The following is a 22,823-nucleotide window of genomic DNA, read 5'->3' on the forward strand; positions in this document are numbered from 1 at the left end:
AGAAGGGTTCAGAGGCCAAAGTACCAACACTGACTATTTCATGGCTCTATATAAATCACTGCTTCTCCTTTTCAATCACAGCTTCTTTATCTACAAAACAAGGCTGACAATACCTACAGCACGTAACTCACTAGACAAATGAAATGCCCACACAAAATTTACTCTCTTCATCGCAAACAGAAAGTTGGCTGGCTGGGAACTCAGGAAGCCTTGGATTCAAATCCTGCCCCCAACACATACTAGTCACTGAGCCTCTGAGTGCTGCCAGGCAACTCCCTATAACTGAGAGGAGCTGCAATCTGCATTAACAAAGGGAGTGCCTACACGTGAAATCCTAGTTATGGACCCCATCCTCCCCCATCACCATGCCGAGGACTTCATCACAAGATGATACATGAACCATGTATATAGCATCTGATAGGAGACCCATGTGGTGGCAAAGTAGAGAGGGGGCTGGGCCTGGAGTCAGAAGATCTGGGCTCAAATTAAGTTTTAGATACTCAATATTCATCAGCAAGTCACTTAACCTCTTCTACCTCAGTTTCCTCATTTGTAAAATGAAAAAAAAAAAAAAACAACTCCTCCCTCCCAGAGCTGCAGTGAGGATGAAATGAGATGTTTGTAAAGAGCTGAGCAAACCAGGAAGTGCACTATAAATGCTAGCTAGTATTTAGTCTGGTTTGACCCCACTCTCTCGAACATTCCCCACACCTCTGTCTTTTGTGACTTATCTGACTACTCCTCAATCTCCTTCACTAGTTCATAGTGTTCCTCCTGCCCCCTCAGCAAGAGCATCCCCTGTGATGGCACCAACCTCTTCTGTCTCATCTCTTTTCTCCCTTAGGCATATCTTCTGTTCCTAAAAAGATGATTTCAAAGAAACCAACCTCACAGGGGCCATAGACCAAATTAGATAATATCCACAGAGGGATTGGCAGAGGTTGGCACACAGGCGGCGCTTAATCAGTGCTTATCACTCTTCTTACTTTACCTCCTAGGAATGCTTGTATGGAAGGATAGAGAGCAAAAGAAGCAGCGACATAACCTCAATAAGATTTTAAAAACAAACAATTCTGAAAGAATGAAGAACTGATCAATGCAATGATCAGCTGAGGTTCAAGAGGCTGAGAAAGAAGACCTCTCCCTCACAAGAGAGAGAAGACAGACTAATGGGCAAAAAAAAGAACCTATGTTGGATGTGGCCCACGAGGACGCCCGTGGAGCTCAGCAGTGCTCTCACTACCCAAGGGCTGGGCCCTGCTTTGAGCTCAGCAGGGAAAAAAATGACATAAAAAAAAAAAAGGAAATCCTCAGAATTCATAATAACCTTTCTCTCCTTGTCTCCCAAACCAGCATCCCCAGCATCAGCCCCCTGAGCTCCAGGCTGACATCTCCGCCTAAGAATTTTAAACCTCTCTCACGTTTTCCTTCTGTTCTGTATTCTAGTTAGCTGGTTTCCAGTCCCGGGAAAACACCCACTGGGATCTTGGCCAGCCAATACCATTAGAGAAGAGACATCCCGACTCCGCCAGGAAGTGAGGTGGAATTGTAGATGGCCTTTCTCTGTAAGTTTTGAGTATTTCTTCAGATGACTGACTCTGAGATGTGCCCACTTAAAGTGACTTTACTCTCAGTAACTCCTACGTCTGAGCTGAGTCTTACCTGCACGGCCTCATCCCGGGCCTGCTTCTCCTCCTGCCTTCGCTGACGCTCCTCTTGTAGCTCACTCAGCCGCTGTTCGTATTCTTTCAGCTTAGACAGCACATCGTGACGCTTGTTCTGGGCTTCCAAGGTATTTATGAACGCGATTTCATTTACCTGCAATGAAAGCATTGGACGACTCAACCAGCCAATTTCAGAACAGAAGCTAACTGTTGAGGAGCGATCTGATGAGGAGCGAGCGGACGAGGCCTCCTCTGAAGGTGCAGGGCCCCTTGCATCATGCACACCCCAGCAGATGTTTTTCGGCATCACACTCGGGAATGCTGGTGAGCCTCCTCAGGGAGATCCACAATCACAAAAAGAATTCAGCTCAGCTACTCGCACAAGAAAAACACCAAGGAACGTGATCTTTGCAGACTGCAGTGTGCAGGTGGACAGATGACCCATAGAGCTGGTCTATCAGAACAACCAGGGGAAATATTAGAAATTTCTGCCCCCAGGACAAGCACCACAAACCAGACCTGGAACAAATGATATCGGAGTCATGGCCCGCACCATCCCATTCAGAGAGGTAAGAACCACAGGAAGCCAGTCCCAGTGGGAAGTCTTCTGCTGGGCAGCTGCCCTCCCTGTATCACCTCCCCCAACCACCCAGGAAACAAGCCATCTGGGATGGCTATTTTAACTGACTGTTCCATAGATCAAAGGGACTGGTCAGCTGTTTCTCTAGTGGCATATGAGAAACCTGATTACTGGCAGAAAGACAATAGACAGCCAAGAGATGCTTTTGAGGAAGAGAGAGAACTTAAAGTCAACTGCCCTAAAGTCCTTTAAGTGTCATGCTAGAAGACTGAAGTTGGAAAGGTCATTAGGGGTCATCTAATCAAAACACTTTATTTGACAGAGGAAGACACTTAGGGTTGAGCTGTTCCCACTTCTGCTCTCACCATTCTATCACCATATTTTGTCCCACGAAAGGACCCTGCCCCTATGCCTCTTTCCTCGAAGAAGTATAGGTATTGTTAGAATCTTCTAAATTTTCCACCCTAAAGGACATTTCCCACTTGAGGCAAAACCTTGGTCACCTAAGCCTAGTTATAGATACTGAAGACAGAAAATGAAGTGGACCCAAAATAAAATAGGAGGAGAGTAGGCTGTACTGACTTCTGGAAATTAAAAGGTGTTTCAATGACCTCAAGGTTCTACCTAAAACAAAGGACGATCTTTCAAACATTTTTTCATGCCATAAATATCTATGAAGTACGCAATGCTACTCCTCTGAAGAATTAGTCACCAAAGTGACAGTGTAAAAGTACAGAGCTGGCGTGACCAAGTCACAATAGATTGCCAACAATGAACTCAGAGGGGTAATTGTCATAGAAAACATCAAGAAAGAAATGTTTGAACAGAAAGGAGGTGAGCTGGTAATACAGTAAAGGCCAAGGGTAATCAACCACTGGTCAAGCTATCCAGCTACTGGGGAAACACTCTGCAGAGAATTTACACAAAGACATGACAAAGAATCACAGAAAATGAGGGGGAGTGGTGGAGCTACATGATCTGCATGGTTAGAAAGAGCCTGACAAGTTCATAAATCCATCAGACTATCAATACGATACTCCTCCTATTTCAGAAGATCTTTTTTCATGAATCTGATGACTTATTCCAATACTATAAAGATATGTGATTCCACCGATACACATCATAGCCTCTTTCTAAGTTCTCATGGGTTTCAATAGCCAAATAAAAATTCATCTGTTACTCAGTTTTCATGGTGAGCTACACTGGTTCACGGGTAATAGGAGACAGAAACCATCACAGGCCACTGTTTCCAGTCTTTCTAGATTCAGAACCTGTCTACATTTGTGTTCTTCTGCCATAGCTCTGAAGAACCCAAGTTCACTTCCATGCCACAAGTCATCAGAGGAAACTTTCGGTGGAGAATGAATAATATACTTCAAGTCTATTATAGTTGTACATTTGTGGGTTGGCCTGAGAATCAAACTACAATATATGATACTATTTCTAAGAAAAAAGCAGTTCTAAGTTCTAAACAACTAAGTATAAATATAATTCCCACAGATATTTAATCTGTAAATTATTAATGAATTTTTAGAAAAAAAGAAAACTAAAGTCACCTTTTGTATCATAAGATAATGAATTCAAGGTATAATTTGGTTTGGAACAATTTTGTTCCTTTTTCTTTTTTTTTTTTTGCAGGGCAATTGGGGTTAAGTGACTTGCTCAAAGTCATACGACTAGTTTTTGTGTTAAATGTCTGAGGCCGCATTTGAACTCGGGTCCTCCTGACTCCAGAACAATTTTGTTTCAAAGGATAGTCATTGTCAACTATGAAATTAAAGACTAGGTGGACATGGATGGGACCAGTCTAGACTCTACCACTTATGAACCACTGACATCACTCCTTTCTTGGCCTCAATCTCTAGAGCTGTAAAATGGCTGTAAGACTTGTACTACCATCCTTATGGGGTTATTAGTGAGAAAAGTCTTTTATATAAACTCTAGGAATTCTTGGCATTATCACTATTCAAAAATATCCTAAAGAGTCAGAAATCACCAACAATTTATATCAACAACTTACGTGAGGAAAAAAATATGGAAAATTAAAAAAAAAACTTATTGAGTACAAAATACCAATTCAACTAACATATTTGGTCATACCCAAAGGAAAAAAAGGGTCAAGCTTGATATTTGAGTAGCTTGATATTTTGAGTAAAGGAAGAATAGAAAACCCAATGCATTATGCTATTTAGAAAGGAACTTTCTAATTAAAAAGTAATACAAATACATTACCGGTATCATAAAGTTTATAAGAAAACTGGGAAGTAGAACCTCCTCAGAAATATGAAACATTATTCTAAAATAAAATAGCTGTAATGATTTTTAAGCAACAAGAAAATGTCCAATACAAAATTAAGGCAGTCCAAAAACAATTGTTTTACTAGCTAAAATGTCAGACAGTACTGAAGGAGAAAGTGGTGACATCATTTTATATACAAGCTGGTTACAATAGATGTGTAATTCTATTAGAAAGAAATCAGTAATGAATCCATGGAACTAATGAAGGAAGAGGAAAAATAGTAGATTTTTTGCATATATGTAGCTTATTGACAGAAACTCAAAAACATTCAGAGAATGAATTTCAGAGATGAGTAACTAATCAACAACTGGAATTTTAGAACCCACTAGGTAATAATTGTCAGCAGGGTCTCCTAACTACATTTTCCAGCAGTAAGTACTTTATTAGAGCCTTCTGGCTCAATTAAATTGGATTATTAAGAATAAAGGAGCCAAAATAGTCAGCCAATCTCACTCATGTGGGCTGTGTAAATTTACTTCAGGAGTTTTTACATCTGTCTAGATGGGAATTATGTAAACCATGATTCTCTTAATATGATTACAGAAGCCATATCAGCATAAAAAATAATAATGAAGGTAAATGTGTCAGAAAATTAAACAAATTTAAATCCATTTAAACTAAGTGAAAAAAAGCCAACAATTGAAATAGAATGCCAATATTCATATATTTCTGCCATTCAATAAATAAATATTCTGACAAGACAGTCCCAACTTCCCTGTGTTATCTGGCAGGTAGAAGGGGAGGGAGAAAAAAATTAAGCTTCCACTAAAGTCCTATTCTGACCCTCTAGAAGCAGCACAGAAATGAGCCTGGAATCCCAAAGGCCCAGCAAAGCTGAAGTTCTGGCAGGCCCAAGGGTAGGGGCTTCTATCTGTGATGTGAAGGTCTGACTAGCTCAAGACAGAGATTCCTCACCAAAGGGTTGGCTCCAGCGACTCACAAAGATGGCAGCCATTTACGGTGTCAGTGTAAGGGTATTCATAGTGCTTCTGACATCCTGAGGCAAACAGAATGACTTCTAAAGAATACAATCTGAATAACTGTACAAACATTTGGAGTAAGATGATCCTATCTATGATCTTTTCAAACTGACCAATTTTAATAAGAATGACAATAGTACCTTGAAAAGAAAAGGGAAAAAAAAAAGAAAATGACCAAGTTTACTGCCCTGAAAAGTACCTTGGCTTCTTCCTCTTGGGCCTTTTTCACAATGGCTTGTAACTGCACTTCCCGCTTAAATTCAGCATGAAGTAGTTTCTCCTCCATCATTCTCCGTCGCTGATCCAGCAACTCTTCCTTCCATTTTCGGACATCTTTCTCCTATGCGCAAAGGGTTAACATTATTCATGGAACCGTGGCCCGTAGCCTTTATTTCACACAAGTTAACAAAAAAACTGTTTTTAGTAAACATGCAGAGTTTTGTCATCTTCCTTCTATTTATTCCTGTTCCATAATGAAGGAAACAAAGAGAACCCACTGGAGAGCATCTATGGTACGACATATTTCTCTTCTCATCCCTCCCAACGCTGCCACACATCTTCAACACTCTCATTTCATGTTTCCCAAGAAAGAAACTTCATCACTTTGATTCCTGAAAATGATGAAATCTCTGGAAGTTATGTTGTAGAGATAATGATTTAAGACACTGGGGGTATTCAGACTAGCTAAGAGAAGAATGAGAAAGATACAATAGTTACTTTTGTGTGTTTAAAGGGATGTTAGAGAACATAACAAGAGACAAAGGAGATCAATGTGACCCCACCGTATTCTTCAGCTAGTTCCATCCCCTCAATATAGCTTGCTCAGGACCACCCAGCTTTTAAGGTGAAGAATCTACATTTGAACCCAGGTCTTTTGATTGAAGTCATTATATCCGCAGACTTACCACTACATCAAATGGCTCTGCCTGTCATGTTTCTCTTTGTAAAAAATGCAGGAGCAGGTAGAACAGAAATAGCCCAGAATGTGGAGTCAGAAGGCCATTCTGTGTCTGAAGAAGACTCCTTTTCTGAAGAGGACTTGTATTCTGACTCTTCATCCTAGCCTCTTTCTACTCTACCTTCCTCCCAGCTCTAGCAATTATAAAGCCACAGAACCTCAGGATGCCTTCATTTCTCCAAACTTCCATTTTCTCAACTGTAAAATAGGACCTGTCTTCTTTAACTACTCACAGACTCATGGGGAGTACAATACATATAAAAACACTCTGAAAACCATAAATCTCTAAAAATGCAGGATGCAAAGGGTTGGGCCACATAGTTCCTAGCATTCCCTCTATCTCCACTACTTTACAATTATATGGCTTGGTTTGCCAGGACATTCTGAAACAGAATGAAAAATCATGAACAATTTCTATTTGTTTCAACATGAAGAAGAAAAGAAATGTCAACATCAGCATGACACTAGTCAACACAGGTTAAAGTAAAAATAGCTTATGAACACAAGCCATTTGAGTTTCATCTCTTTATGATAAATGATTAAAACAAAAAATGATAAAAGTCTCTTAATTGCTGATAATCAAAGGTCTTCAAACGATTTTCCTTTTGTATTTAGTATTGGAATTTGAAATCAGTTTTATACATCAGTACCCCATGAGGGCCAGTTCAGCATTACATGCTGACACAGCAAGTCACTTATCCCCAAATGCCTTGGCGCCCTCCCCCCCTCCAAAAAAGCCTTGCACATTTGACACTGGACCACCAATCAGCTGGGATGTGGCAATCATTCTTATAAATCTAAATCAGTTCCCTCTTTGTATATCAGAAATAAGATGATCACAAAAACTTGAAGCAAAGTGTTTTATTTCCCCTTTGCCTACTTCTCTATTTTTAGCAGCACAGATTTTGTTTATGCAAAAACTTTTAAATCATATGTAATGAATATCATTCATTTTATCTTCTGCAATCTACTTTCTCTCTTGTTTGGTCATAAATTGTTGCATAATCAATAAACCTAATGGGTAATTTCTTCCTTGCTCTTCTAATTTGTTTACAATGCCATCCTTTATGGATAAGGCATATATCTACTTGGAGTTTATTTTGGTAGACAGTGAAAGATGTTGATCTACACCTAGTTTCTGCCAGACTGCTTTAGTTTCCTGATGGTTTTTGTTAAATGGAGACTGCTTGTTCCAATACGTAGTTTTCCTAATAGAGGACAAGCTTGTATTCCTGATATAAATTCAACCTTGTAACGGTGTATAATCTTTGCAATATATTATTACGGTATCCTTAGTTGTGCAGATTTTTGCATATGAATCTTGGTCTATAATTTTTTTTTCTGTTTTGACTCTCCCTAGCTTAAGTATCAAGACCATATTTGGATCATAGAAGAAATCTGACAGGATTTCTTTATTTTTTGAAACTATGTAGTTTGGAATTAATTTCTCTTTAAATGTTTGACAGAATTCACATGCAAATCCATTTGGTTCTTTTCTTTGCTTGTTTTTTGATGGAGGAGAGTATAATTATGGCTTGTTTAATTTCTTTTTTTTTTAAGCTTAGGTTAAGTCCTAGATTTCTTGTTCCATTAATCTGGGTATTTTATGTTTTTAGAAGTATTCATCCATTTCATTTAGATGATCAGTTTTACTGACATATAACTGGATAAAATAACTCCTAATAACTTTGTTGCATCTTCAATGATTGTAAATTCATTCTTTTCATTTTTTTTATATTGGTCATTTAGTTTCCTTCTTTTCTTTTTTTAATCCACAGCTAACAGCTTCTCTTTACAAACAAACACAGCTCCTAGTTTTATTCATTTAACTTTATTGTTTTCAATTTTTTCATTTTTAATATCTTTAATTTTAAAAATTTCTGCTTTGGCTACATACCTAAAATCTTCATATGTTGTCTCACTGTTGTCTTTATCTTTGATAAAGTTATTGGTTGTTTCTATGATTTGTTCTTTGACCCATTCACTCTTTAGAATTGTTATCTCATCTCTAATTTTAAAATTTTGCTTCAAAGGCCATTTACTGAATGTAATTTTTATTGAATTGTGGTCAGTAAAAATGCATTTAATTATTTTTTTTCTCCATTTTTCTGTCCTAAAACATGGTCAATTTTTTTTTTCAAAGCTGCCATGCACAGCTGAAATAGGTATATTTCTATCACCACTGAATAATCTCCAGAGTTCTATTAATCTACTTTTTCTAAAATTCTATTCGGGTCTTTAAAATAAAATTTTTTAGTTAGATTTATCTAGGTCTGAGAAAGGTGAAAGAGGTCACCCACTGTTAATAGTTTTACTATTTTTCTCTATAACTCATTTACATTTTCCTTTAAGTATTTAGATGCTATGCCACTCAGAGCATTTGTTTAGTATTGATATTAATTCACTATTGATGGTACCTTTCAGCAACATTATTTTCCAGTTTATCTCTTGTAATCAAAGTCTATTTTTGCTTTCCTTTTTCTAAGATTATGAGTGCCACCTCTGATTTCACTTCAGCCAAAGCACAGATTTTGCTGGAGTCCTTTTTAATTCTGTGTGTAACTTTCTGTTTCAAGGGTGGTTTTTTTTTTTGTTTGTTTTTGTTTTTTGCCTTTTGGAGGGCAATTGGGGTTAAGTAACTTGCCCAAGGTTACACAGCTAGTTTTTTCTTTTTTTTTTATGTGGGTGTTAAGTGTCTGAGGCTGGAACCGAACTCAGGTCCTCCTGACTCAGGGGCCGGTGCTTTTACTCACTGTGCCAACTAGCCACCCCTATCAGGAGTGTTTTATAATCCATTCTGCTATCCCTTCCATTTTATGCATGAGTTTATCCCATTCACATTCACGGTTATGATTTTAAATTCTGTATTTTGCTCCATTCTATTATCTTTTCCTTCTCTTTGTTTCCCTCCCTCTCCAAGAATTGTTTTATTTAAGTCTAATCCTTCCCTCAAACTACCTTTTCTATTACTGCCCTTTCCCTGTTGATTGAAATATATTACCTACCCAACTGCCCCTGTATTTCACTGCTCTGACCAGTTCTGAGGATAACAAGGTTTAAGTGTCACCCATTCCTTCCCACCCCTTCATGCTAGTTTGTATAGAATTCAGTCTATATGCCCCAAGTATGTGTGATAATTTTCCCATTCTTCCTCTCCCTTATGCCCTGCCCCAAGTGTATTCCTCTTTTACCATCATCAAAATATAACTGAACCATCGCAAGGTCCTCTAATTAGACTCCCTCCATGATCCCTGATGATGACAGAATGCTGATGGGATGCATGCATCACCTCCTTATATTAGAATGTAAACAGTTTCTTCTTATTCAGTCTCTTATGACTGATCCCTCACATTTTCCTTTTATTGTTCTTTGGACTCCTAGGTTTGTTTACAAAGTTTCTACTTAGCTCTGACCCTCCTCAGGAACCGATTCTAACCCTAAAATCCACACTAGTTCTAAATTTCATTAAAAGATCCATTTTTTTTTTTCCTGTAGAATTACAGTCAGTTTTGATAGATAAGTTATTCTTGGTTTTAATTCCCTATGTCTTGCCTTCTTGAATTTCGTATTTCAAGCTCTCCACTCTAAGAGTGACTACTAAATCCTGTGTGATCCTATGTACTTTTTATCTCTACCAATCTCATTTCATTTTGAAAATCATTTTTAGTTCTTTTTCTCATACTCTTACTTCATCTCCCCTAGGAATTTTAATTGAACTTCTGTCCAAACTGTATTTTACTTTAACACTTTGCATAAATATTTTGGAGTTTTTCTCTACATCTGTTTTTGTGTCTTTTTTTTTTTTGCTTTTTGGAGGGGCAGTTGGGGTTAAGTGACTTGCCCAAGGTCACACGGCTAGTTTTTTTGTGTTAAGTGTCTGAGGTTGGATTTGAACTCAGGTCCTCCTGCCTTCAGCGCCGGTGCTCTATTTCCTGAGCCACCTAGCCACCCCTGTATTTGTGTCTTTTGCCTCCATGTCACCATAATGGCTCTTTGTGGTAGGATTATTTTTGTTTGCTTGCTCAGTCTTCTAGCCCACCTCATGACTCTGGACTTTATGTTAAGGACAGGCCGTTCATACGTCTGAGGGGAATGTCTGAGCTGAGCTTTTGTCTTCTTCGGTCCTTGGCTGCTTTTTGTATATAAGTAGTATTCCATGGTCTCAGGGACAGATTTGGTAGGGACCAACAAGCTTTGGTGCTCCCATAGTGATGTGATGCAGGTAAAAGTCTAATCATCACTCTCTCAGTCTGAGCTCTGCAAGTTCCTAACCTGGGTCTTGATATGAGCAACATTCCTGTTGACCTGTCAATGACTGCTGTCCCAATAAACCGTTGCCAGACTCATTTCATATCAGACAGATGGAAATCAGCCTGCTGATTGTGAGGGACAAAACTTCAAGCTACCTTTTGTTCTGCAATCTGTACCTTAGTTATGTCATTACAGGCTTCAGAATACACTGGAGATCAGGACCGACACCTACAAAGATCCTTGGGTCGAACCACACAGCTACCATTCATTTTTGCTCTTGTTCCTCATTCATTACACAGCTTAGAGCTCACAATGGTTCTTTGGACTAGGACACCACCCCTTGTCACATGTCATTTCTTTAGTCTGCCCTGGATCTGTGACCAGCAAGCACTAGGCAGTGAACGAGAGAGCTGCCAGTTGGCACCTGTCCCTGTGTTCTACATGAGGTTGATGTCCCCCATATGCCCTGGGGGCTTCTTTCTGCCCAATGCACAGCCTTGGCCCTCTTCTATTTCCTGTGCAATGGAATGCTTCAGGCAGCAGACCCTGGTCGGACTATGTCTCCGGTGTCCACCGATCGCTCTGTCTGTTTGCCTATTGCTGGCCTGGGCTGGAAATATGACTCACCTTATTTTTTTCCTTGGATTCTTCATGCAGGCCTTACTTAGTTGGTGCATTTTCTAGATCTCTCTGGACAGGCCATACTCCTTCCTCCCTACTCTGTGATCTTAGCTCTGCTTCCCTCTTACATGCTAAAGATTTCTAGACACCTAATTTCAACCCTCCATTATCACACAATCTTAATCTCTTTACCATGCTGTGTACCTACCTCTGGACACGGTGTGTGAATGTACCTTCCTGACCTATAACCTACCTCAATGAAGAGGCAGAATGACCTATTATAGTAACAGAGGTGGAGTCAAGCCGTTCTGGGGACAAATTCTAACTCTAATATTTAACAGCTCAGCAACCATGAGTAAAAACCCCTTAATCTCTCTAAGTTTCAGTTTCACCATCTTTAAAATGGGAATAATAACACCTAGAGCACCTACCTCCTGGCAATGTCATGAGGATCAATTAAGACAGAGCATACACAAATCTTTGCCAAAGAGAAAGCAGTATATAAACAGATCCAAGTAAATAAAAACTACCTTCACTTTCTGGAAAGATTTTTTTAGTTTTTATGAATACATTCATTCAATCAACAAACATTTATTAAGCACTTCAAATACCAGGCAATGAGATAAGTGATAAGCAAAAAAACACAGGCCTTAATTACCCTCAATTCTAATGTGGTGGAGACAACTTGTAAATAATTGGGCATATTATACAGAGCAGATGAAGGTCGTGTGAAAAGGGAAGGACTAGGAAAGACCCACAGAAGAAGTCTTAAAGGAGCCAGGGAAAGGAAAAGTGTGCTGGTGAGAGGGCAGGAGGAAAGCGAGGGCAAAGGCAGAGAGTCGGGAAGCAAAATCTTGTGTTCCAGGAGCTGCCACAGGCCAGAGCAGCAGGACTATAAAGGGCCTTGGACAGGTAGGCAATGTCACATGACAAGAAAAGTAAGAAGGGGACAGGTTATACAGAGTTTTAAACACTAAGAAGAGAGTTTGTTTGATCCAGGAGGTCACAGAGCAGGGGCATGACGTGGTCAGTTAGCATGGTGGCTGCGGGAAGATAGATGGCTCGAAGCTAGTAAAAACAAGGGTAGAGTAGGCAAGAAAGCCCACTGGACCGTGGCTGCAGCAGACCCAGAGGAAAGGTGCCATGACAAGGGTCTGACATACAGAGCTCAAGAACTAGAGTCACTACATTCTCCAAGAAAGTAACTCCCCTGCACCCTGACAAAAAACCTTACCCGTTCTAACAATTTCTGAAGCTTCAATGTTTTCTCTTCACGCAGTTTTTCCCTTAGCTGCTGGGCTTTCATCTGCTTTTCTTCGTGTTTCTTCTTAGATTCTGCAATCGTCCTGTTGACACATTAGGAAGAAACAAGGTACAAACACTTAAAAAGATTCAATGAAAAAAGTCTATGCTCAAATCAGCAGTTAAACTTATTGGAAAATCAGCCCTGTTCTTGCCTGCATCTTACTTATTTTGCTCAAGCAGTTTTGAACGTGTCAGCATTTTTTCAGGGGCAAAGGGTCTTAAAAGATTAAGTGACAACTGTTTTTGATGGTTTGGGCTGGCCAGTTTCTTTCGATAGAAAGGATATTAAATCAGGTTTAAAAGCTCAAACCTTTTGCGTGAGGGCGAAGAAAGCTTTTCATGCATGTGAATCCCATGTCCCGGAGGTCTGGCAGGTTCCTCCTCAACTATATCGCCCCAGGATGTATTCTGACGCCATGACTCCCGAGCTGTTCCAAGTTAAAACCAGTTGTTTTTGTTATTAGAGAACAACCTTATCTAAACATACCATTTTGAAAATCATGACTTTGAAACAGACTAGTTGAAAAGACATTTTCTTACTCAGAAAGACTATTCCTACTCCATGATTTACTATAAAAAGAAACTCTAAAGGAATTCTAGGAAGATGGGATAGTGACAGATATCCTAGTGGAAACTCATCCCTCGCCACACTAAATAATACAAGAGCCCCCAGAAGACAAAAATCAACAATGTCTTGAAAGAAGAGGAGCAAAAACCAACTCACCACAAAGTAATTCTTTTTTTTTTTTTTTGCTTTTTGGAGGGCAATTGGGGTTAAGTGACTTGCCCAAGGTCACAAGGCTAGTTTTTGTGTTAAGTGTCTGAGGCCAAATTTGAACTCAGGTCCTCCTGATTCCAGGGCTGGTGCTCTATTCACTGTGCCCCCTTGCTGCCCCCACAAAGTAATTCTTTTTTTTTTTTTTTTGCCTTTTGGAGGTCAGTTGGGGTTAAGTAACTTGCCCAAGGTTACAAGGCTAGTTTTTTTCTGTGGGTGTTGTGTCTGGGGCCAGAACCGAACTTGGGTCCTCCTGACTCTGCGGCCGGCGCTTTACTCACTGTGCCACCTAGTTGCCCCCACAAAGTAATTCTTACAGAAAAAAAAATGTGGGATAAGGAAGGCTAAGTTAAAAGGAATGAGCCCCACAGAGTGATGAGGCCACGAGACCCTGAGAGCAGGGATGCAGATCCCTCCCCTCTGCTATAAAAGGGTTAATTTCAAAACTGGTGCCTGTATTTACACCAGCCCTGAAAGTTCCTAAGTGCCCCCTCACCAGGAGAAGCCAGGTCACTTGAGGTGAAAGAAAAGAGAAAAGTGAGAGAGAGACTTGGGAGCTGGTGCACTGATCTGCAAAAACTGCCTTATGATGAGCTCTTTCAGTGATGTTCTTCAGGATATTGTGGGTTTTCTGAATCTGGGGGCTTTCCACCTCTATCATTTGCTGTAATGAGTGCACAGTGCACTCAGAAAAATCACTCCCTATCTTGCCTGAATTCACTTACGAGTTTCTTTTCACAATAAACCACCTGGAATCGGAGGATCCTAATAGTGTTACGTTATGCTGTGCTGTGTTATAATTTCCTCCTGTAATACACCTGCTCTATCTAAAAAAAGCAGGAGTGGCCATCGTGATCTCAGAGGAGGAACTTAAGGAATCTGCATGATCATGGAAGACCAGAGATCTACATGGCAGTTTCCTCATTTGTAAAATTAGGTAGTTGGAAAAGGGCCGTTCTAGATCTAGATGTTTGAACATCTAGAACAAAACTAGGAAAAACAAGAAAACTATATAACATGATGCCTGCAACACACAGATAAACACACAGAGATACACACACACATAAAATACACGTACACATGCATAAATACACACATGTCTATCAATAGACACACACATGAGATCACTGTTGAGTGGCACTGCTATTGTTCAGTTGTTTTTCAGTCACGTCTGACTCTTTGTGACTCCATCTGGGGTTTTCTCAGCAAAGATGGTGGATTGGTTTGCGATCTCCTTCTCCAGATCATTTTACAGATGAGGAAACTGAGGCAATCAGGGTGAAATGACTTGCTCAGGGTCACATAGTGCCTAACTCCAGGCCCAGTGTTCTGTGCTATGGTGCCCCCCAGCTCTCCTCCTATCTAGAAGCGTGGAGTAAATCTCAATTACCCTTGGTCTTTCTTTCCACTCTGCCCCTGGGCTAAGAGGAAGCAGACAGGGCTGGTCCTCCAGGCCATATGTAGGTGCTAGAGACCAGCTTTGCAGCTCCAGATTAACCCTCCCCTCAAAGACGTCTCTGGCTGGAAGGTTTTCAGCTTAGCTCAGACATTTCTCACTGGTGCTAGACCACTGCTCTGGGATTTTCCCGACTCTCTACCTGGAGCCCCGGTTGGGTACCTGCCCTCCTTGCACTCACTCTCCAGCTCTTCAGGTTCCTTTGGTGTGGGGTCTTCCTCCCTTAGACTGTAAACTCCTTAAGGGCAGGGACTGATTTTCTTCCTGCTCTTGCACCCCCATTTAGTACAGGGTCTAGCACACACACTTAACGAATGTTTACTGACCAACTGGCACCAGCATTAAGGGAGCTCGGGAAGAGCCTCACGAAAGGCCCGCCTTGCAGGAAGTTAGGAGGTGGAAATCAGGGGGAAGAGGGCACTAGGAGGCAGTGTGAGGGGATGATGGAAGGGCTGGCTGTTTTAAGAAGCAAGGATAATGGAGAAATGTGAAGTAGACAGGTTGGGGGGAGGTTTAAAAACTGAAGGGACTTCATGTTTGCTCCTTTGGGGGGAGAGAACCAGCAGAAGGGGCTAGATGAGGGAGAGGGGTGACAAGGCCTGCTTGTATTTTAGGAAGGTCAATTTGACAGCTAAGTGGAGGATGTGTTGGAAAGGGGAAAGACTTGAGAAAGGCAGATCAACCCAAGGGACCACAGTTAAGTCTGAGCTAACTTGAAGAGGACCTGCCCAGGGTAGGGCTAGAGAGTTCATTAGCCACACCCTGCTACAGCACTATCTCACTTTTAATCTAGGGCAATATAGTGGCCCTCAGGTCAGTCCTGACTGTCCTCAGCTGTTTTACAGTTATCTTAGACAAAAAGGAATGCAGAGCTCACTTAGAAATCTCTTAAGATTTGGAGAGAAGTGTGGGCTCTTTGGATTAAAGTTTTGTGTCTCTCTAGCTAATACCAACCTAGTCTGAGAAAAAATCAGGCTACAGGAAACATTTGGGCAAAACAAGGCGAGTAAAGAATACATTACAGTGTCTGTTACTGCCTGTTCAAACATGGCCCACCTTGACCTTGCCTTTGGTTTTTCAATTTTTCACAGTCCTCCTTTCAGGTCCCCCTTTTAATTTCTCCTCTTGTTCCCATTTTTCAGTTATAACATCCTGCTCACCAGTCCTTCCTAGTTCAAGCTGTTATGTCTTCCGGGGGAGGTGGGGAGAGACACTGCCTACTGCTGCTACACAGATATTAAGAGTCTTCACCCCTAACTCTTAGTCTGTCTCCTAAAGTCTGGGCACCCACCTATCAAACTCCTAGGCAAGATTCAATTCTTCCCTCTAGCCCAAAGATCACCATAGTTCAAAATGTCTCTCGAGGCAGAGAGAAGGAATACTTGTCCCTCCAAACTACAAATACCATGATGCTAGGCAGTTCTTCTCAAACCCCTACAACCTATACACAGCCAGATGTGGTCATTCTAACAAGTGTACTTAAGTATTTTTCTTTCGCAGAAGTAAGGGTTCAATCTGGAGGAAATGGGACATGACTCTCATGTAAAAACAAAAGGAATCAATAAAATATTTTTAAAAAGAGAAAAAAAGCAACTCTAATAAGCTTATCTCGACTTATAAACACATCACATGCACATTTGCCTGCTATATATACCTTCATAATCAGCAAGGACATCATTCCAGTCCATAGACATGCCACAGAAAGATATACTTCCACTGCTTACACTAGTCTGAAATATAATAAGAAAAATTTAAATACAAATCTTCAAATAAATTTCTAAGCTAGTAAAGAGAGAGAGAGTGTGTGTGTGTGTATGACCTAACAGAATCTCAAATATCTGACTTAACTGAAATTGGAGAAAGAAAAGGAAAAATTATCTCATTTAATTAGTTAAAAATTTCGAATGTTGCTTTAATAAAAATCTTAACAGTGCAAAATATAGTAATGAAACAATAAAGCTATAAATTGAAACACAGTTTTAACAGTCCATATTAAATTTCCAAACAACAGTTTCAAGTGATTAGAATGAGGACCTGACTTAAATCCCATTGCTTTTGAAATGAAAGAATGAACTATTAGAAAGGGTTCTTTCTAAGAGAGGCACAAGAAGGGCAATGACAGCTCTGAGGAATGAAAGCTCCAAGGAGATAGGATGCAAACAGCGGGATTCTAAAGAATGGGGAGAAGCCCAACAATGGGGAACGCATAAGGAGTTTGCTGAATTATTCTTTTTTTCCCTTTTTTAAAATCACTGTTACAAGGGAAGGATAATCTGGGAGGAGAGAAGAGGAACCTATTTGGAAAAGAATGTGACACTCAAGCAAAAGGCACCAACCAGCAATTCTAAAATATACATATACATAAAACAATACAGAGCTCTGCACAAACCCCTGGGACACTACACTGAATACCTCTTTCCAAGAACCATCAATTCCTACTTTTTTATTCCAGTCATTAAATCAATTCTAAGCACATCTAAATGTACTATTGTATGGCCCACACCTCTCCTTCTTTTTCAGAAGTACAGCAAGAGATACTTTATCAAATGAAGGCTTTGCTAAAATCTTGGTAAATGGGGGCTGGTAGGTGGCACAGTGAATACAGCACCAGCCCTGGAGTCAGGAGGACCTGAGTTCAAATCCAGCCTCAGACACTTAACACAAAACTAGCCGTGTGACCTTGGGCAAGTCACTTAACCCCAACTGCCCTGTTTTCCCCCTCCAAAAAAAAAAAAAAAACACAAAAAAATCTTAGTAAATGTATCTACAGCATTTCCCTGACCTAACAGTTTAGTAACCCAGTCAAAAAAAAAAGGCAATGAGATAACTTAGGTGTGACCTATTCTTAAGGGTTTCCTTTTCTTAATATTGCCTAACCATCATTTTTACATGGCCCAGGCTTCTATGAGGAATTAAAGTCAAGTCCTTTTGCCCACAATTTCACGGAATCCATCCTCTTCCCTTCTTTGAACACATGAACAACATTTGCCATTTTCTAATCCTGAACTCTCCTATTCTCCACAATTTTTCAAATATCACTGACAGTAATTTGTTAATCATACCTGCAAATACACATAAGTAAAAGATAATTTGAAAGAAGAAAACCAAAAAGTAATAATGTGAAGAGAAAACATGGTCTCTACAAAAACCAAACATATTCACCTGGGAGACAGGATATGTAGAGACAATTTAAGGATTACGGGTTTCCCAGAAGAACAAGAGGCAAAAAATCTGAACACTACAATTCAAGAAACAAGAATAAAACTGCCCAGCACTTCTGAACACAGAAGACAAAGTGACAAAGATACATAGGGAACTTTCAGAGAAGAAAAAACACCCCTATGCTCAGTCTCGGCCTGGATGCTTCATCCGCCCTCCCTACACTTGCCAGCTCTTGCCATTTCTGGCCCTTCTTTCCCACTCATCACTACCTGTCAGCACGCTTACCACACCTGCCGCCTCAGTTACTACCACAGCCCATCAGCTGGCTGTCCCTGTCCCAGGGCCACCCTGAACACTGCTGCCAAAGGCACTTTCCTGGAGCTCACATATGACCATTAACTCCCCTATTCGGTCAACTCAATTCCAGTCAGAACTGCACAGGTTCCAGGATGAAATATAAAAGCTTCTATTTTGTTCTTACAGCTCTGTACAGCCTGGCTCCAGCCTGACTTTCCTATCTCACTGGCTGTGATGTCCCCTCTTACACTCTGGGATCCAAACCAACCAGCCCTCTCTCTACTCCATCTGAAGGTAAGGGCTGCTGGGGTGGAGACAGCTTTATCCTTTATACTCCCACACCCAAGCTTAGCACAATGCCGGGCACAAACAAGTGCTTAATAATATTTATTGACTGACTGACTGATATGCTAGCACCAGGAGCAGCATTCCTGCATAAAAGCAGTTAGATGCAATAAAGGAACAAACAAGCTTAAAGTAGGCTGGGCAAAAGACCCAACTGAAGAAAATCATGCTATTGGCATTTAAGGATGAAGCTGGAAGAAAAAGATAAAATAAAAAGATGAACAATCTGTGCATCCTGTCTTTAATTTCTCCCTCATTCAAGTGTGAGCTCCTGGAGAGCAGCAGTGCTCACCCAGCACAGAGCACTCAAGAGATGCTTAGCCAATATTTTTTGATAAAGACCAATGTACTTCATCAAACCCCAGGTTCAAAGCTGCCTGAGTTCCAAAACCACTGAGAAGAGTTCAATCTAACTACTCACACAGGAAACACCTGTGAATGAAGTGAATGAAGAATGAAGAATGACAACTATTCAGATTTTGCTACACAATTGGATAGACAACCCACAGAATTCATTCACCCACAGGTACTGTGATGTGTCCAGAATTAAGTAGGAGGAAAGCAGCCTGCTCAATCTTTGGTAAATTGCACAGTAATTTTAAGTAACTCAAGACTGTCCCTGAAACAAAGGTCCGTGCTTTTAACAACAATATTCTCCCAGTGATGATGAAGAATGGCTACTAGTCACCGTACTGAAAGTCTTGAAAGAATTAAAATGGTGGGTCAGCCAAAGGGTAACAGAGAGGTTTACGTTAGGTGTGTGAAAACTGAAAATACATTGCTAATGAAGAATTGCATACAAAAAAAGCAGTAGATGGCTTGTAATCATAGAGAAATCTAATTGAAAAAGAAGTGGAAATGTCCTATGGTGAGAACAAGAGATAAGCACTCTATTCCGTGCACATCCTATTTGTGTGTATGTAATTTCAATAGTCCTAGAGACCGAGACTACAGAGCTTTTAATCTGGAGCCTGCAAATTTTTTTAAACATATCTAATAACTGTATTTCGATATAATTGGATTTCTCTGTAATTCTGTATTTAAAAACATTATTTTGAGAAAGGGTCCATATGTTTCACAAAAGGTTAAGAACTTTGCTGCAGAAGGCCCCAGCATGCTTTTAGAGAGAATACCAGCAAACCTTACACAGGATGCAGGGGGCAAGGACAGGTGGCATCTATGGAGCAAATATCTAACAAATGACATCACGGATCTATCAACGTAGCCAAGTGAAGGGGTCATCTACCTCTTGCTGGGATCCATGAAATCTACCTCCAAGGAGCAAGTACTTTGTTCAAGAGGAAATATATTCTACTTCCATTAACTAGGGATTTTTATAAATAAATTATATATGATATGACTTGCACATAAAATTAATTTATTCATAGTTCATTTCTAACTGGCCACTACAGTTCAAATACCAAATCCTTTTTCCAAAATATCTTCTTTCCTCTTCTTTAGGAAAGAGTTTGCTCTAAAAGGTCTATAACTGATTCAATAGATGTTCAAATTCAAGTATTCATTAGTGGACAAGATCCTTGAAGCAATTATGACCCCGTGCATACAAAATCACTCTGAATGCTCACAGAAAAGTCACTGTCATTGTCTGCTTCCAGGTTAATGTCATTGTTTTCTTCCGCCTCAATTTCTCGGGTCAGCTGCTCCTCCTCTGCAATTGCACTAGCAATGGCCTCTTCGTTGGCTTTTTCTAGGCGATCTGCTAATTCCTCCTTTTTAGCAAGAACTTCTGCCATTGACTGCAAAATAAACCAGAAAACACTGATCATTGGGATGTTAACCTACATTTACCTTTTAATGTACTAGACGTGGATTCTATTAATTTTCAAGTTAATAGAAATTTAAACTGTGGAATTTAGTTAGCTTAGATGTCAAACTTCAAAACAGAAAGTGATAAATTTAAATGCACTCATTAAGTTATAACATTATGACTATAATTATAACCCATTAAGTTGTAAGTTCATAACAAATAAAATTTTATATGCTAAAATACACAAATGAAGTTTTATCTATAACAATAATATCACTTCAATACTTCAATAATCTTGTGATTTTCATCCATGTGGAATTTCTCTCTCCACTAACAAAGATAAAAATTTCAGTAGATCACTTTCATGACTTGCTTTGCACAAAAGAGTTTTCCCACATGTAGGTTAAAAGGTCTGGTCTTCTCCCCAAATTTGGCATGGCTGATCTTTTTTATCACTGGCACTGCTAGGCCCTTTACTGTAAGCTTTTCCAGGTATAGGACATGCCAAGGTACTTGTGCTGCCACAGCCTTAGAAAACCAAAGATTATCTCTATGTAATGAGACATCAGAGAATAATTATTAAAATTCAATAAGATAAGTTTACGTATTCCCTTACTGGCATTATCAGTATCTCAGAAGCCAGACATTTTGGTATGGGTTTTAGAATTACTACAATAAAGTTATAACTTGTAAAAATTCAGCATGGCATGACTGGCTCATATAAAACACGTTAGATAATCCATAAGTAAAAACAAATTTAAAGTTTCTCATTCATCATTTCATAATTCTGTAATAATCAAACTAAGAAAAAGGAAAAAAGGAAAGTGACTAATTCCAAATAATCAAATAGAACAAGGAGATTAAAGGCATATAAAGAAGAACGATAACAGAAAGATACAGAAAGTTTGCCTGTATATGCAAATTAATTTATCTCCCTCAAACATGTTCTCTAAGCTCAATCACTGTGGCTAAATTCTGTGATTTCAATCTTTACACAATTCTTAATTCTAGATATGATCATAACTTCAGACTATCAATAGGACAACTTAGCTTTTATTCTTTTCATCAACAGTAAACTTCAAATAAGTCTTTGCTTCTCTCAGCTCTTTTTAAAATTTTTCCATAAAACAAGCCCTTAAAATGGAGAGTGTATAAAAACAGGGCAACCAAATTTCTTAATAGGATATTTTTTTTTCAGTGCTTGTAAAGTTGACTTCACATAGAAAAATACTCATTCAATTTTTTCTTTGCTTGCATTATAGTTAAATAAAAGACAAGGGCTAGAGATCACTTTTAAACTATAATAGATCATTTGACAATACTCAGAAAGAAAAGAGGAAAATGGTCCTCTCATTAAATGAGGCAGTTTATTACATCTTCTCATTTCAAGTCTAAACAATAAGGTACTTATCCACAGTCACAAACAGAAGTGCCTGTGATCCAAAATAACACAAACCAACTCTTTTTTGATCTTGGTTTAGATAAAACTCCTTTAGGAATAATAATAAGATATTACAGGCAGGTCTTCATAGTTTAGCTTCTAAGATATCAACTCAACTATTAAATAGATCAGAGTTTCTACTATTCTACTTTAAGCTGAATAACTCAAGTAAGTGTAACAAAAAAGCAAATACTTAAAAAAATCTTATCTTAAAATTATGAGTACTTAATATTTATATTTTTTCACAGATTTCACTTTCAGACTGAATCCATATATGAAATAATCACTCTAGCTTCCCATTTAGCTATGAAAACAAGGATAAAGTAATTCTGATCAATTTAAACACATAAGTAACTTCCTCATTTGTTCCTACTGTTCAATCTTTAACAAGTCATGAATATACATTCTGATAATAAAACAAGTAATGCTTTTAAAAAGCATGATTCATTTCTGCAATTAATATTTTACAATACATCTAAATAATACATTTAGAATTTTTTTCTTTTAAAACCTAGAACATCAATTTTCATACAGGTCTATTATTTTTTCTTAACAAGAACTACAACTGCCCTAAAACTACAGAAGCATTAATATTATTTAAAATTAGCAAACAATGAATTTTAGATTTGAAAGTATTCTTTAAGTAAAAGCAGAAAAATAAAAGGCACAAATTTATTAAGCATTTCTCCCTAAAGTAGCCTATCCATTGTTTCTAAAAACTAACATATATCACTTTTGGCTATTTTTCAATGGCTTATCATATTAGTAAAATGACAAAAGAAGAAAAATGTTTACAAAACCAAAATCCCATTGTGTAAATGTACTTTTTGAGACTTTAAAAGATGTAGAGGCTTATATTTTCTTCAGTATATGATGTTTAATTGGTTCCAAAAAGGCAACATTTTGTTTAATAATATTTAC

At 39.0% G+C, this 22,823-nt stretch overlaps 1 protein-coding gene across 1 annotated transcript in view; it reads right to left on the minus strand.

Moving 5' to 3' along the window:
* The window catches only part of SCAPER (S-phase cyclin A associated protein in the ER), a 405,066-nt gene that overhangs the window by 284,939 nt on the left and 97,304 nt on the right, over positions 1–22,823 (minus strand). The window contains exons 11-16 of the mRNA XM_069071423.1: positions 20,280–20,450; positions 16,544–16,619; positions 12,969–13,086; positions 12,588–12,699; positions 5,723–5,863; positions 1,663–1,818 (exon numbers count right to left, since the gene is read on the minus strand). Coding sequence (XP_068927524.1) covers positions 1,663–1,818; positions 5,723–5,863; positions 12,588–12,699; positions 12,969–13,086; positions 16,544–16,619; positions 20,280–20,450 — 774 coding nt within the window. The remainder of the gene's footprint in view (positions 1–1,662; positions 1,819–5,722; positions 5,864–12,587; positions 12,700–12,968; positions 13,087–16,543; positions 16,620–20,279; positions 20,451–22,823) is intronic.

Source organism: Petaurus breviceps, unplaced genomic scaffold (assembly GCF_028583685.1).
Source record: "Petaurus breviceps papuanus isolate PSGF00001 unplaced genomic scaffold, PetGlider_PUasm1.0 90825, whole genome shotgun sequence".
NCBI classification, from domain to species: Eukaryota; Metazoa; Chordata; class Mammalia; order Diprotodontia; family Petauridae; genus Petaurus; species Petaurus breviceps.